This window comes from Rutilus rutilus (assembly GCF_951802725.1).
Source record: "Rutilus rutilus genome assembly, chromosome: 7".
Classification (NCBI taxonomy): domain Eukaryota; kingdom Metazoa; phylum Chordata; class Actinopteri; order Cypriniformes; family Leuciscidae; genus Rutilus; species Rutilus rutilus.
In genome coordinates, this window is record NC_140221.1 from 46,741,704 (window position 1) to 46,759,061 (window position 17,358).

At 37.3% G+C, this 17,358-nt stretch overlaps 1 protein-coding gene across 1 annotated transcript in view; it reads right to left on the minus strand.

Moving 5' to 3' along the window:
• Positions 1 to 17,358, minus strand: part of myo19 (myosin XIX) — a 40,813-nt gene that overhangs the window by 22,795 nt on the left and 660 nt on the right. The window contains exons 2-4 of the mRNA XM_084413873.1: positions 12,859 to 13,006; positions 9,743 to 9,891; positions 4,675 to 4,788 (exon numbers count right to left, since the gene is read on the minus strand). Of these exons, the coding sequence (XP_084269999.1) occupies positions 4,675 to 4,788; positions 9,743 to 9,891; positions 12,859 to 13,006 (411 nt within the window). The remainder of the gene's footprint in view (positions 1 to 4,674; positions 4,789 to 9,742; positions 9,892 to 12,858; positions 13,007 to 17,358) is intronic.

The following is a 17,358-nucleotide window of genomic DNA, read 5'->3' on the forward strand; positions in this document are numbered from 1 at the left end:
TTCAAAAGATTGTGTCATACATAGCAACGGGGTCAACCCCGTCTTCTTACTAAGATAAAAGTTTTTGTCTTTTCCTTACTCAGAGTTGCTCTCAGATCAGTCCTGAATTGCTCTTAAGCTAAGACTCCTACGTAAAAGTTTTTAAGCTAAATTAAGAGTTTTCTGAGAGGATTCTTAGAATCTTTATGAATACGGGCCCAGAAGTTGCTGCTATACATTTTTAGGTACAATTAACTTTGATGTTTAAATCATTTCAACTTAAATTACATTAAACTGACAAAAAAAAAAAAAAGTTAATTCTTATATAAAGGTCCTTTCACACTGGACGCAATTTTGACGCACAAATAATTCGCGCAATGGTTTTATTTTTTGATCAGCTGTGTGTGTAATGAGTGCTTCCACACCGAACGCGAATGTGCTGCGGCGGAAAAACAACTTTCGATTTTTTTTTTTACTTTTGCGGCGACAGAAAAGGCTTCAGCCAATCACAAACTACAAAGACAACGATTTGAAAGACAATGTGTGGCGTAGCATTGCCAACCAACTCGGTTATCATGACTGTGAGTGTGTTGTGTGATAGTTTTAGTCGTTGTATAGTCCTGTGCTGTGTAGGCTAGCAGGCTAAACTACATTCGGGATAGAAAGCTAACACTGTTATCGTCAAAGATAGAGACAGAGACCGTGTTTACTTTGAACATGTAACAAGATGTAGTGAGACTATTTAGGGCTGCTTATACATTCTTTGTGTGATATCTACAGTTTCTAGTCGAATTATTTTAACTTGTTACTTCGTGTGTTACACATAATGTGTACTGACATTACAAAACGCACTGTGTTTAGTTGAAGACGCAAAACCTCAGGGACACCTGTGTGAGACAAAGGAGAGAGGAAAAGGAAACTAAAAGTGTACATTAGCATATACTCCCCTTCAGACTCTCTGTTCTGTCAGATCAGGTGCACCCAAAACCTTCTTTTCTGTCTTTTAAAGAAAATGAAAAGCTTGTCTTCACTGGATGATGATGATGAAGTGTCCATGTTTTCTCAGCTGTCGGCGCTAAAGTTTTGGAATATTGAAGCTCTGAACGTCACAGACATCGCAAATTCGCGTCGCGGCTGATGTGAATAGTTTTGACTAGGGCTGTAATCTCCCAGTCGATTAGTCGATTATTTGGTCGATACGTTCTGACTCGACCAAAATTCTGATTGGTCGATTTTTTGCCGCTTTCATTTCATCAGTTTTGCCGCGTTCATTTCATCAGGTGGAAAGCACTAATTGCTAATGGGGGTGTTTTCAGAGCACCGCTGTTTCACAGGTAACAGTCTGTCTTCAGAACACCCCCCTTGTTTTCACTTCTTTTGGATTAGCCCAACCCACTGGAGAAGAGAGACAGATTGAAGAAAGTAGGCTACTAGAAGGTTTGCTGAATATTATTTATTTAATTGTGAGAGCGTTTAATTCATAGTCAGTCAGACCTCTTCTACCATGTCAACAAAGACATCGGCAGTGTGGCAGCATTTTTTAAAAAGTTAATAGTCTATTCGTGTCTCAGCCGCGAAGCTGAGCTCCACAGAGCGGCTGAAATGATAGTGTCCGTCAGTTATTACAGGGTTCCTGCAGGTTTCAGTTAGTCAAATTTAAGAGCTTGTTAAGACATTTTAAGACCATAAAGAATGAAATTTAAGACCTACACGACGCATTGCCAAAAAAATATTCAAATCAAAGAATTCATTTTATTTCAATGAATTCAGTAACTGAAAAAGCATTAACTTAATTTACAGATAAAGCAATCACATTAGTAACCTTCCAGACCCAACAACGCGTCAGAGAAAAGAACAGAATCAGATATAAAAAAAAATTATAGAAAATTGTACTTTGCATATTATAGGCCTACTGTAAAAAACACATAATTAGTTGATTTTAGTTGATCATAGTTGATCATAACTAGAGATGAAATGGCATGAATATTTCATTTAATTATTATAGTGCCAAAAATTATCACTGTTATCACAGAATCCTGTTCAAAAAGTACTAATACTACACAATGAAATCAATTCACCAAGTTTTATGTCGAAAAACAGCAAATAACAAATAAAATTAGCATCAATACACACTAACATAAACATTAAAATAATACGATTAAAAATGATAGCCAGATTTTTAAAGTGTCTTGCAACATGTTATATACTAACATGTAGAAGTTCAAATAAAGTTGACAAAAAAGGTTTTTATAAAAAGATAAACCTCACATATTTCAGACTTTAATATATCTTTTTTGACTCATTCTTTTTATAAAAAATGATTTACTGACATTTACAATACAGTTTAGCTTATCTTTTATTATTAATAGTAAAATTCGGTCCGATTTTCCCATGGCGTCTGTCGTTGCTATGCAACCATGCACTGCGCTCTCCACAATGACAAAAAAGTTTTAGTGGCTAATGGATTTCCACCGCTGAAAAACACTTGCTGTAGCTCTGTTACAAGATTTATTTACGGAGAAGAGAAAAACACCCGGCTGGCTGAAAAACACACGACAATCTGGCTGTTTTTAAGACGTTTTAAGGCCTTAAATTTAAAGTTCAGAATTTAAGACTTTTTAAGACCCCGGGGAACCCTGTATTATAATACATATGACAAAAACAATTGTCTAAATTATGTTACATATTCCTCAAAAGTTCTTGTCATGATATCACTAGTTGACAACATAGTACTATTTTCGGAAATCATAGGCTATGATATTGCGCAGGTGCACGTGATGCAACGCTGTCAGAGCCGACAGACTCGTGTCAGACTCATTTCAGTGCAAAATAATAAGGTCAAAAACTATTTAATATACTGCAAATAGCCTATTAGTTTTTTATGTTTATTTATAATTCATTTAGGCGGACAACAAGGCTACCAAGTACTGCGCACAGTGCGCAGCTAATTAATTTAACGTTTTTTTTTTCCTAACGTAATTTTTAGTCGATTTTTAGTCGGAAATTTCACGCGAACTATTCGCTTTTTCATTTCACTTTTTCGTTACGCGTCCGGTGTGAAAGGGCCTTAACTTATATGTTTTTTAAAATCTATGAGTTAAAGCAATGTAAAAACATACTGTGTGTTGTCATAACAGGGTGTCTACAGATATGAACAAGTTAAATTTAAGACTTTTTAAGACCTTTTTAATGCCACTTTGAATGAAATTTAAGACCAAACCTGTGATGGAAATACACATTATATTACATGCGTATATATTAGGGGTGTAACGGCTCACAAAATTCACGGTTCAGTTCGATACGATACACTTGTGTCACGGTTCGGTTCGGTACGTTTTTGATACAGCATAAAGAAATAAATGCCAGAGAAATTTCCTTGATTTAAATTTTTTATTCTTTTTTATATTAAAACTAACATCATAAAGTATTTTTTTTTTTTTTTTTTACTTTGAGCAATTCTAGAGCTATAATTGACTCTTCTTAGGAGCATATAAAACAAAACAGCTCCTTGGAAAAAATGAAATGTCATATTGTAGTAGTTATAAACAAAGGTTTATTTTAGTTCTGATGAACATTTGAGGGCAGCAATTGTATTCATAATGTCAAAATAAAACTGACGTAATGTTACTTGAAGGCATTATAGCCTACTATTCCTGCCAAACGTCCATGGTTGCAGATAGTGTTTACAGTAAATCCATGGTGAATGTTGCAGATCTGTGGACACTGATAGTTCATTCATGGCACAGTGTTTCTTCCAGGTTTCCACGTCAGCGCTGTTTGATCCGTTAATAACGGAGAAATATGAATGCGTCTCACTAGATCTCGCAGCGATGATAATACTTCTGTCAGTTCTGTGGCGAATTAAAATGCTTTCTTTACTGCATCTCTTATTAGCGCTGTGTAGTAACAGTGTCGCATGATCACGATCGGCTCGCGCTGCACTGGTCCAAACTGATAAACGGTCCTTCAACCACACAATAACGAGCAGTTTCGTTCCACTTGCATTTTACGTTTGCCATTTGATGTTGGGCAATGTTGTGGTCGCGCCGGCGTCTCTTACATTATGAGCGCGCTTGCCACGCGCAACGCGCCTACATTTGAAATAACGAAACAGCGTTACCAGAAAAAGCCTACATTATCATTATCAATAGCTGTTTATGTAATAAAATCTGAATCATTCTCGGACATTAGGTCCGTCAGACTGGAGAAATTTTAGCGGTAACGTGACCAGAAATATTTAAGACCTATCGAATCTGAATTTAAGACATTTTAATACTTTTTAAGGCCTTTTATTAGGAAAACGTTATTTAAGACATTTTAAGACTTTTTAAGGACCCGCGGCCACCCTGCATAACTTATTGATCATATAATGTTTTACAGTGTATGGTCGCAAGTTCCTTTGAACTCTATTGGTAACGACGGACCTTGCGACCATAGTTGGCTTTGGGAAACAGTCTGAGCATCACACGTCAGCCGATATTGTTATGTAAATCTGATGTAGCTTTACAAAGACACTGCCATTGACGTATAGAGCAACCTACAGTAAAGCTCTGTCACTAAATCCACACGTGAAGAGATGTTTACATAGAGCTAGGACTGTTAATTTTGTGTAGTAGTTATTACTGAATCAAAACATAAAACATAAGATTCATAAAACATGAATCAGGGAACCAACAACACACAAACACCGCTTACCTTCCCAGCTCCGCTCTCTCCAGAGACGACCAGCGATTGGTTCATGGGCTCCACCTGGCCTTGCACATTCCTATACGCCTCTTCTGCTACGATGAAGATGTGTGGCTTAAATTCCTACGTACAAAGAGATGCTTTAACATTGCCTTCTATATAACAGTGCTTTCTGTAAACCAGCATAATATAATTTACTAGGGCTGGGACGATACACCCATCTCCTCTATTCACGATACTTGGGTGCCGATACGATATGTACTGCGATTTGTTTTTTAAGAATTGCGATTCTACAAGTATTGTGATTCGATATTTCAATATATTGCAATTTTTTTTCACTTATACAGACTCATATGACTCAATATGAGTCATATTTACAACAACAAATCCTCACATCTTTCTGACGTTTACTTCAGAAGCATCATACAACACTACATTCTCTTTAATAAATGATTCAATAACAAATACATTTTTTAACAGTCACTTGTCACCAATTAGTGGCGAAACAATGTAATCGATAAATGCGTTATTTTGAGCACCAGGTTTCTATCAAAAGCTGATTTTGATCGCTATTGTAGACATCAGTGTTCATATTTGAACTTTAAACTTTTATCCAAGTACTTCTATGATTATTTCTGTGATGCAATAGTTAAAATGATGATACTATGAGGTTGAAAAGACACAGCGCCAACACAGCTCTGAATGTTGCGATATGATTTTGTCAAAGTTTAATAGACAGACGAATTGAAATCGTGTGTGTTTGAATCGAGATCACAGTCTTTTAAAGATGAATCGTGCAGCTCTATTGTCTTCTCTCTCTCTGTATATGAGCAGCGCGAGGGCTTTCAGTGCGGGATATTACGTCACTCAACACTCATATATAACGACACATTTCATCCTCTGTTGGAACGAAAGTGGCTAACTTCTGTCAACCTCATCTACAAGCAAGGACAAAAATAAAGCAATTGAATTTGAATTAATATCAAGATTCTGGAATAAAAAAATTGTTGTAGAATCGAAAAATAAATAAATCGCGATAGCTAGGTGAACCCAGCCCTATAATTTACCCTTACCTGTCCCAGAAAACGGCCATAAAATGTTGGTCAATATCATCTAGAGTGACCTCAGTTTATTTATATCCAACTTCCTGGTCTGCAATTTTTCCATTAACATTCTCAGATGTAAAAAAAGCAAGCAAGCATTGTTACTGATCCATGGCGTAGATACGAAAAGGTCAAAACTCGTCCATAATAGACTAATAGTTTGTATTTTACTTTTTGCATAAATGAATGGCAGCTGGTGACAAAAGCACTGTTTAAAATATAAAAAGTTAAAGACCTGAACAGACCAGGTGTGCAAACACTGTTTTGACTCTGTCCTCCGCTTTGACAAAAGGCAGATCATCCTGTCATCTGTTATGCATTAAACAGCACAGATCTCTAGTTTCCAAAGACAACATGCTACTAGAGGTGGGTGTCATTACTTAAAATCTTTATATCTTGGTTAATGTAGATAATCACAATGTAGTTATTTTTGCTTCATTCAACAACAATTTAACCAAGAAATATTTTACATACTCAAGCAGTAATGTCTATTTTTGATCAATTTAATAATAACACAAATACTAAATAAATGAAAGGTGCTTCATCTGAGCCATGCTTGAAGCTGTCGTACAATAACCTACAGTTACACCTCGTTAAAAACAAGGATACAAAATAATTCCCATTCAACAAAGCTGTTGTTTTTGGTGCAATAAAGTTGCCTTCTGCAATGCAGTTCGCTATACTTAAGGCTACCTATTGGTGTCTAATTGTTTAACCCTAACCCTAATCATATAGCAAAATCAACACCGGTTAAAGGTGCAGTTAGAGATTTATAAGCAACATTATTGATATTTGAAATCAACCCAAACAAGCACACCCCTCCATTCATTGCTCCGCCCCCAAATGCACAAATGTCTCTTCATCATAGCTGAAGCGAAGCAAAATAATGCTTCATGAAAAATAATGCGAAGATGGGGAACGAATGACAAGGTTGTCCTGTTACTTTAGCTAACATTACAACAACAGTATATCTTGGTTCTGTGAAACACAGCAAAACCGATAATACTCACGTATTAGGGCTAGGGCTGGACAATATATCGAAAAATTATCGTTATCGCGATAATAGTATATGCGATATCCGTATCGCAGAGAGGTGTGATAAATTGCATTTATTTTATGTGCCAAGCATTTGTGTGATGCATGCATGCATATGTTGTTTATCCAAATTCGACCAATCAAATGGGGCCTTACTATCTTTATACCCGCCTCCCCAGTAGGCGCTATTATGCTATTGGCTAGATCGGGCCTCAGAGCAGAGAGCGGAAAATAAAAACTAATGGCGGGAGTAGAGACAAGCGAGGCTTGACAACAGCGAAGAACCTGTGCCTAAAGAGAACTGCACGTCTGAAATAAGGCAATATTTTGGCTTTAATAGAGAAGACGTGTCATAAATGCAGGTACTGTGAAAGGGGCCGTTCACATATCGCGTCTAAAAACGCATGGAAAGCGCGACCGCGCCGCTATCTCCTTCTTTCCACAAGCGCTTGCGTCTGTCGTTGCTATGCAAGCATGACCTGCGTGAGCTTGCAGAATTCTGAAAAGTTGAGATGTTTAGAGATGCACCGATTACAATTTTCATTGAGTTTGACCTGCCAATACCGATTTTAGCCCATTCCGATTTAATTTTTTTCCGAAATATTTACACAAATATTTATTTTCAATCTTTTCTTTAACCCTTTCACGCGTAAGTTTAAAATATTCTAACTGACACCCCCACCCCCAGAGTGAGTTTTTTCAAGGCGAACGTTCCCTTTAATGTTTCCATGGCGACGCGTCACGCGATACACCGCAGCCACAATAATCACGTTACTGTATGACAGATGTGTCGCTTTTATTTCGCTTTTCCTTTTTTATTCAAAATATTCACAAATTTGCTTACCATGTCATCAACTAGCCTATCTGATAATCCGATTCTCAAACACGTGTAAGCGAGTGTGTTTGGTCGTTTAAAAACCTTTATAAATAATCTTGATCTATAACATGAGATGGGCGCCGCAATGTTGTCCTGTCAGTCGGATTTACAGCACGTGAATTCATCAGTTTCTCCCGAAATAAATGCAAGAAAGTGGCCGGTGAACTGAGAAGAATAGAGTAAACTTTATAGTTACTTCCACTATGTTTATCTGATATGAATAACACATGTCGGCAAATTATATTTGAATAGATTGTTATTGCTGCTTCCACAGACATCAGTGTGTATTTTACAAACTCCAAATGTATTGTTTTACTCGTGCTTATGTGTATTTAAATATCTGAAACCTAAAATAAACATTATGAGGTTGAAAACACTGCTTAACAGTAGTTGTGATCTATGACAGCGCTGAACGCGTCCGACTCTGGCTCAGCGCCAGCCAACGCGCGAAAGCACAGTTTGGCAATCTGCCACAATCTGGCAGTGATGCGACGTCACTGAACATTATAAATGTGGCGCTGTACTCTCAGGGGCACAGAGATACAAATCCCATATAGGAGACCGTAGCGCTCAAAAGGTTAATCATGCGGCGCCCGAGTGCATTTGACCGGCATAAAATCGGCATATGTCAGACTGACCGGCCGGTCGGCGGTCATGGCCGATCACGTGAAAATCGGCCAATAGGCTCTATGCATGAACACTGCTGACGTATTTCCGGTAGGATCTCAGCCGGCGTCTTTACTTCCACATAGCGCGTTCTATAGCGAAGTGTATAGCGGCAAAACTTTAATAAAATTCATTTTCTCAGAAACGGAGACAACGATTTTAGAAACTGATTCGCTAGTCGGATTTCGCGCGATATGAGAGAATACTCACCCTCAAAGTTGTTGATGTAGCTCGAAATTTATATTTTAAAGAACTTCTCTTTCTTACTCTTATGTGTGACAGTTAACTGCCTCACAATATTGTTAACATCATTCTCGTTAACCGCTGGAAGTTCTTGTAAACAGCGAGTGTAATTTGCCGTTATCTCCACCTAATGCAAAAATGGCTTCCGACGCAGCACCGGATGTAACTGGGCGGGCTGAGACAAAACGCGGAAGCGATCGTGCATAGAGCCTATTCCGGTCACCAGCCGATCAATCGGTGCATCTCTAGAGATGTTCTCATCTCGTCACAGCATAGGCGGGCCTGGAAAAATGTGCTTCCATTTTGAGCGCACCTGTATTTGAAATAACGAATTTGCACGCGCAAAATACGCGATATGTGAACATTAGTGTCACTAAGTCGTGCTGACATTTTTTGGCCACATCGAGAGGAAACTAATTTCCACAGTCATCTGGAACGCAACCTCAGGGAGCTATATGAAGACTTCAAAAAGTGTAAGCCCAAATCTACCAAAACTGCTAATGCCAAGTAACAATAACAGAGTCTCACAGACAACCATTAATCAAAGTGTTGCATGTGTAGCGTTAAACTGCTTATGAAAAAACTGAGACTCTATTAGCCTACCTGTTTATTTTAGTATGATCATTACATACTGTATATAAATGATTTTTTTTTTTTAAGAATAATAAAAATAGCATTTCTCTAGGGAAATGTTATATCGCAAGAAATATCGTTATCGCAATACTAATTAGGGCTCTGGCTTTCAGATGGAGCAGCATTTACTACTGATCACAGAACTGTGCTGCACTGACAAGCGGCGCATTAAAAAAAAAAATATTGCAGCCTTTGCGTTGGATTTAATTCCGAATTAAATGTAATGTCTCTCAGCCATCTCTCTTTCTACAGTCCTTCTTCAAATCTGTAGCTGATTGGCTACAAGTGTGTTGTGGTGCTCGGTCCGATTAAATTTCAACAGCGGCTTCTCAGAAATCGTTTACTGCACCTTTAACATACATCTACCAGTTCATGGCATGAAGCATCAAAACACCCAGCCTTACATATGACCATATAAACTCATGGTATTTATGGCTTCCACAGCAAAGTAGGTGTAACTTCTCCATTTTAATGTTTGAGATGTACTGATAGACTTGTTCATGTCCTCACGTGTGTTTACCTGAGGCTGAGGGGCGGAGTGATATTCCCTCATCACATCCAGAGAGTACAGGTGAGGGATGGGTTGGAAGGGGTTTAGGGCGACCAGCGTACAGCCAGCGTGTGTGTAGAAAACCTTCGCGCTGTACCTGGCCTGCAGACATTTCAGCACTGTACAACACACAACACAGCAGGGATTAAACACAGACTCACAATAGCAGAAGAGCTAGAAGTATAAGATAAGGTAAAATAGTCATTCATGTTACTTGTATTATTTTGTTTAAGTCCCCCTGTGGTGAAAATCAAGCTTTTAATGTTGCGTATATGTGTTTTTAATACGCTTTAAGACAAAGCATGTGTAAATTCATAAGTCGACACCATTGCTGAGTATTTCCTCCTTAAAACTGCAGTGAACCAAAGACAGTCTCAAAAACACGCTTTGAAATCGCTGGTGTTTCTGATGTCACAAACTACCTTGTAACCAATCAGATCAACGTGTGATCGTCAACCAGTGGATCTCTGAGCTGAGTGAGTGAGTGGAGGCGGGGCTCATTTGCATATTCATAGAACCGCGTATACTAAATGAGGCGAGGGTGTCGAGTTACATTCAAGATATTTTAAGGCATGAAGATTTTTTATTCAAGGAAAAAACATTTAAAAATATGTAATTTTGGAGATCAAAGATGAGTTTTAAGGGATAAAATTATTGACTACAGGGGGACTTTAAAGTCTTGTACGTAAGTACAGATTTAAAAGGGGTTTTAAAGACAATTAACAGTCAGTAACTGCACTGACATTATCGGATGAAAACAATTTGAACTTAATTGAACTGGATAATGACCGGATATAGACCTTAGGCCGGTTAAACGCCATATGGAATTCAACATGGATGAAAACGAGGCAGTGAGGGATAGAGTTCATATGGCAAGCACTGTTTAAAGGCCAGAAAAACGTTTGACTAGACACTGACTACTGTGACTAGATATATTTAAAGTAACGTAGGCCACTTTTAACTGGTAACGTAAGACATTTGGTATTATCAGGACCCGCAAATATTCCCAGATTGCATTATTATACATTGTATTCAACATTATTTATAGCAGTTTAATGTAGTACTGACACTAAACCCCTATTCGGACGGGATTAGCTTTACAAGGGTAGATGGAGTGTAATTTTACCACAGGACGTCTGTAATATTAATGGCCAATTCGCACGGGATAAGAGATCTCAGTAAAACTAGCAGAAGTGGGAGAGTAACTCGATTTACACACCGCCGTCACTCCTGTCGTCATGTGTGTGTTACGCTACTTCCTGATATCACGTGCGCAAACACACATAACCTATATTTATATATATAAAACGGTTATGTCCGGTCGAACGATGTATTAATTATCTTCAGATTGGATTGTGTTGGTAATAGGCTCTTATCTAACGCTAAAAGATTTTTGATCTTCTTTCTGATCTGAATGGTGTGTGTGAAACACTGGAGTTTTGCCACAGACTCGTTCCAGCGTCTAGAACCCAATTGATGCTTTTTCAAGCGTCTCCATACTTGAAAAACGCGGAAAACTAATTTTAAACAGGAAATGACGGAATATTTATGTACATATTTACAGCGGGTCTATTCGCACGGGATTAGTGTTACCGGAGGTCATTTTTCCGGACCTTTTCACTGAAGGTAAAAGTCGCCGTAATCTTTCCTGACACTGTCCGTGATGATCTCTGAGATGCACATTCGGACGGAACTAAAATCACAGAGAAGCTCTGGTGATCATTACTTTACCCCTCCTCTCCATGTTACGCTAGTCCCGCCCGAATATGGCTTAAAACTCTGAAAATTTTCTTTTCTTTTCTCACAGTCATTTTTATTTTGGGTGAACTTACACAATACATATAGTCACACTCCACAAAACATATTGTTGCATTTTTGTATTGCGATATATTGTGACACGATCACTGCAGTTTTAAGCAGAAAATACTCAGCAATGGTGTCGACTTATGTACATGGTTTGTCTTAAAGTATATTAAAAACACCACATAGACACATAAACACGATTAAAAGCTGGATTTTCACCACAGGGGGACTTTAAATATGACGCTACCCTGATTTAGGGCTCTTGTCTTCCATAGAGCTGCTTTACAGCTGAAAGTTTCATAATTAATTCATTTTACAACATTCTTTAACACTATTTTCTGCTTGCATTCTTTAACACTACACTGTAAAAAATGATCGTAATGTTAACGGTAAAAGACTGTAAAAATGCTACAGTGAAAAACTGTTAATTGGTTAACAGAAAGTTTCCGTACTATATACGGTAAATAACTGTGATAGATCTAACGGTACATTTAATGTAATTTTACTGTAACATACCGTTAAATTTACAGTTTTTGAAAGTGAAAAAAACAACTCATTGTATAATTTACAGTGAAAAACCGTAAATTGACATTCCCACAATTCCCTGTGACACTTCACATTTGATGTATTTTTGTTGAAATAACTATGTTTGTTTCTTCATAGTTTTCTTCGTTTTTTCTAATCAGTTATGTACATAAGGGGTTTATGTTACATTTAATGTTGTTAAATTAATGTTTATTGCATTTTTAAAATTTCATGTGTTACCATGATGGTGTTTAATGTTTGTGTGAATGACACTGTGCAGCTTCTACATATATTAGTATTAACTCTCTTGTGGAAGAACTGCTTATGTTGAGCTTTGATTGATCATGTGACTCTCATCACCGCTTGGTGGTTATCAGTGTACAAAACAGATATTAATACTTCAATAGGACGATAAATTTACATTATATCATATTACCGAAATCCAATGTTAAATATACAGTTTTTTTCCGTAAAAACAACGGGAAGAAATTACCTTTTTTTTACAGTATTTTTCCGTTTTTTTAACAGAAATTTTCTGGCGCCCCTGCTGCCAGAAAATTACCGTTTTTTTACGGGTTTTTTTTTTACAGTGTATGTGAAGCTGCTTTGATCTGTGTTATATAAAGTGATGAAGTTATTTTTGATGTGATGATATGTTGATATTATTGATGTGATGGTTGATATTATGAATCAGAATTCAAGCTCCATCAACCTAGAATTTCAGATGCTAAAACTGAAATCACACACACACACTGTACCTGTGGAAGGGGTGACCGGGTTGACTTTAGTGAGGTCATCGTACGTGTGAAGTTCAGCTTCATTGATGAGGAAGTCTCTGATGTCCACTTCCAGTGAATCATTGAGAGGTTTCCCGAGGCCCTGGGCTTTGTCTGTCAGTCCATTTACCTGCATAATGCAAATAAATCTGCTCAGAGCATGCATTAGGCCTGTTACAATAACTACTTTTTACTGTGCGATATATTGTCCCAGAAATAATTGCGATAAACGATATTATTGTCATTTTAAGACCATTTTATGCCTGTGAATATATTATAATAATATACAGTAACAGCATAACAATGCAAGTCGGCCTACACACTTTCAAATGACAACAGCCTTTTAATTCCTTAGATCACGGAAATAAAGTGTCAAAAAACTTGAATAAGTAGTAAATAAACATTTTATTTTAAAAACGCGCAAAGTAACAAGTAGAAATAAACGGGGCAATTCCAACAGGGTCCCCCTCACACCAGCGGTGCTCGGCCCTAAAAACACACTTGCAAATGCACTAAAGGCACTTATGGAGATTTTCCATTTCCCCGGTCCTCCTTTTCTCTGTGATGAAAGTGTGCACACACTATTGCTGAAAACACTAACCCTACTAAGCAGTCAGATGACCATAAGAACAAAGACAGAAGCTTCAACAGGCCATTTCTGCTGCTAAAACGGTTTGAAATCGAGTGCATTTGGACTTGCTTTTCTAAACGGCCTCCAGTTTTCAGGAAAACACGATAAAGGAACTGCCCGAGCCCCGCTATTGGTGACATTCATTATGTAAACATAATAGGCGATATAATGTGTCACCAAAAACTATTGAGATCATGTACAATTAGTCGATATATTGATCATTGCGACAGGCCTAAGCATGCATTAAAAAATAATTGGTTCCACTCACTGACTGACTGATGCAGCAATCCAGTTCAGAAATGTTTCATACGTACAAGCCCTGATGCTGTTTTGCACAGCATTCAAATACAAATGTAATTAGAGATGCACGAATTAGAAAATTTTGGCAGATACTGATAACATATAATTCTTTATATTTGAAAGCCGACAACCGATATATCGGCCGATAAATCAAAAAAAAAATTTAAGAGCCTGATTACAAAAACAAAAGTCTCACCATTAATGTCCCAAGCACACAATTATAATGTTCTCATTATAATTGTATATATCCTATATGACAGACTTGTGCTGCACATGTTGCAGAACTGTATTTTCCTTTTTTGAAGTGATTTCCAAACATATTTCAAGCAATTTAAAGCCATCATGTTGAACAGTCGCATCTGAAGAGTCTCAGCTGGAGGAAATAATACATTATTTATCGGCTTTAAAATATCAGCCACATTTTCTTATTGGGCCGATAACAACAACATTAAACATGAACATATATCGGCCGATACCGATATGGTGGCAGATACATCGTGCATCACTAAATTGAATTAAAAACAGTATAATTTAAAGCTGAACTCGGCAACTCTAGCGAACTCTAGTCACTTCTTCGCTGATTTTCCCTTTTGTTGTCGCATGTTTTCCCCACGAGCTCCCCCGACAGCTGTGGGGGTGCTTATATATAACAACACTGTCGTAAGAAACTCACTTGCGGCGGCCTCCTCCCCCTCTCTACCGCTGCTCATGTGCGTTTGTTTTGATCGGAGCAAGCCAACTGTATCGTGTGGAGCTATGTCTACCGAGGTGGGTAATCATTATACATGTGCGTGTGTTTATGTTGAATTGCCGTAAAGCAATTCGTGTTTCGCGCTCGTTCTCGTTCTTGTTCTCGCTTCTCACGAGACTTCCAATTTCTATCTTGCCGGGAGGGTAGTCCCAAAGTTGCAAGGTTGGTTTTCCGCCTGGGAACGCTGGGGGGAGCGGGGAAAGTCACCAATATCACTAGAACAGGTTGTTTAACCATCCAAATGATTTCTAGACAGTTTTATTAAGTTAAAAAAGTTACCAAGTTCTCCTTTAAACTAGGGCTGCACAATATATCGAAATTATAGAAATATCGCAAATGTATACATATCGCAACGGCTTGCAATAACTGGGGTCATGAAGAAAACACAAAGAGAAAATCACTCGCTCTCTCGGCTGAATAACTTTTGTAGCTTTAATAAGAATCAGGATATATTTAATTCATACAGTGAAAACTAAGTGTTTATTTTTACATTTGATTATTCAGTTTGTGTTGTTTAATAACCCTAATGTAGGATAACCTGACCCCTGACCCCCGAGGTTTACACTGATGTTAAAATAACACTTCTGATATACAGTAAAACACTGATGTTCAGAAGCTGTACGGATGTTTTACTGTCACAAGAATGTGAAACGCGTATGTAGGTTATATAATTTTAAAGATATTTTAAAGATAATTTAAAGTTTATTTTACACACTTTAAAGGGATACTTCACCTCTGGAAAGATGAATGTGTATTTAAATTGGGTCATTTATGTAGTAGAAATGTGAAATTATTTTTTAATTTGGAGCCTTCTAGAATGAGAAAAGCCAGAAAATGTATTTATGTCATTATAAATGTCATTATCGTATCGCGTACCGAATATCGCATTATTTAACGAGTTATCGCATATCGCACTTTTCTTCAATATCGTGCAGCTCTAATTTAAACTTAAGAACAACACATCCATTCAAAGCCCATGGTATGCAATCGCATTTCACATAATGCTCAATATCATCATTAAGCCTGTTTTATGTCAGCTGAGTTTATGCATGACATCAAAGGAAAGAGACATTTTAACTGCAACAACCTTTGAAGGTCTCAGTTACTGATGCACGATATATCGGCTATCATATCGGTATCGGTACCGATATATGTTAATTTTTTTTTTTTTTTATGTTATCATTATCAGCCCGATAAGAAAATGTGTCCGATATATTAAAGCCGATAAATAATGTATTACTTCCTCCAGCTGAGACTCTTCACACTGTTCAACATGATGGGTTTAAATTGCTTGAAATATGATTGAAAATTAAATCACTTCAAAAAAGGAAAATACAGTTCAGTGCGAGTCTGTCATATCGGCTACATAAAATTATAATGAGAATATCATTATAATTGTGTGCTTGAGAAATGGATTTTAATGATGAGACTTTTGTTTTTGTACTCAGGCTCTCAAAAATGATGTAAAAATTTGGATTTAGATTTATATATGGGTTATCAGCCTTCAAATATAAAGAATTATCAGTTATCAATCAGTATCGGCCTAAATGTTCATATTATCGGTGCATCCCTAGTTTCAGTAAATTTGTCATATTTCTCACATCTTTTTGAGATCTGACTAATTGCTTGTAATATTCCTCTCTTGAAAGACGCTTGCAGGCAAATGCTCCTAATGAGCAACAACAGGGCCAAAAAATAATAATACGTTATCCAAAACAACAAGTCTGGACTTCATCAAGAAAACTATAAATATCGGGTATAAACGGAGTAATGAAATTGCACATCCTTCCTCCGATTCTGCTGCGAATCCACATGTTCTGACGACAGCATGTGTTGAGACGGGTCAGGACAGGCTGAAGAAGACAAGCTAATTATACTCAGTACACACCGTCTGCTGGACAGGCCTGCTCCTAATCCAATAACACAGGTAAACCACAGCAACACTACCTGGTTAAGTACAGACTCAGAGATCACATAGATACAGATTAATGACAGATTAATTCAGAAACATCTAACAAAACAATTAGTTTCCCATAGAATTTAACATGATCCAGTTTCAACCGGGTGGCACCAACACTGAAGTCATGAATCATAATGGATCGGAAATAATGAGATGATGACTGTATCTGGTAGTGGTTGAGGAGAGATCCCCTGATATGATTGTAAAGCGCTTTGGGTGTACAGTAGTACATATGAAAGCGCTATATAAATGCCTCATTCTATTCTTCTATTCTATTCTATCTGTGGGCATGAGAAACACTGCGTGGCACAACAAACCATCTGCACTATTAACACAGTAAACTGGACATAATACCCAAGGGTGACCTTTAATAGTGCAACTTTATTAGGCTAGAATGGACATGAATACAAACAATATAATAACTTGCCTCCTAGACATGTTACCTTAACCTCATATTAAGTTATGCCAAAAAAAAGTAGAGCCTTTAAGGTAGTTTTGTGCGCATGCTCAGATTAGGCTGACCTGGTGAATAATCTAAGCATGGCCTTTTTCAGATTAACTGCACGCTGCATAATCCGCCAATGACAACACGAGCCACGTCAATGAATATGCAAATGAGGTAACACCGGAAAAACAAGACAGTTCATATAGTGATGATTACATATAATCACAGTAAATTACTTTGTTTTTATCAACAATTATTGTTAAACGGGGTGACATTTATTAACTTTTTTTTAAATTACTTCCTTTAAAAATAAATGGTGTATTGTTAGGACAGGAATAATAATAAGCTAAATAATTTTTTACAATGACATTTGAGAATATAAATCTGTGTGTTCC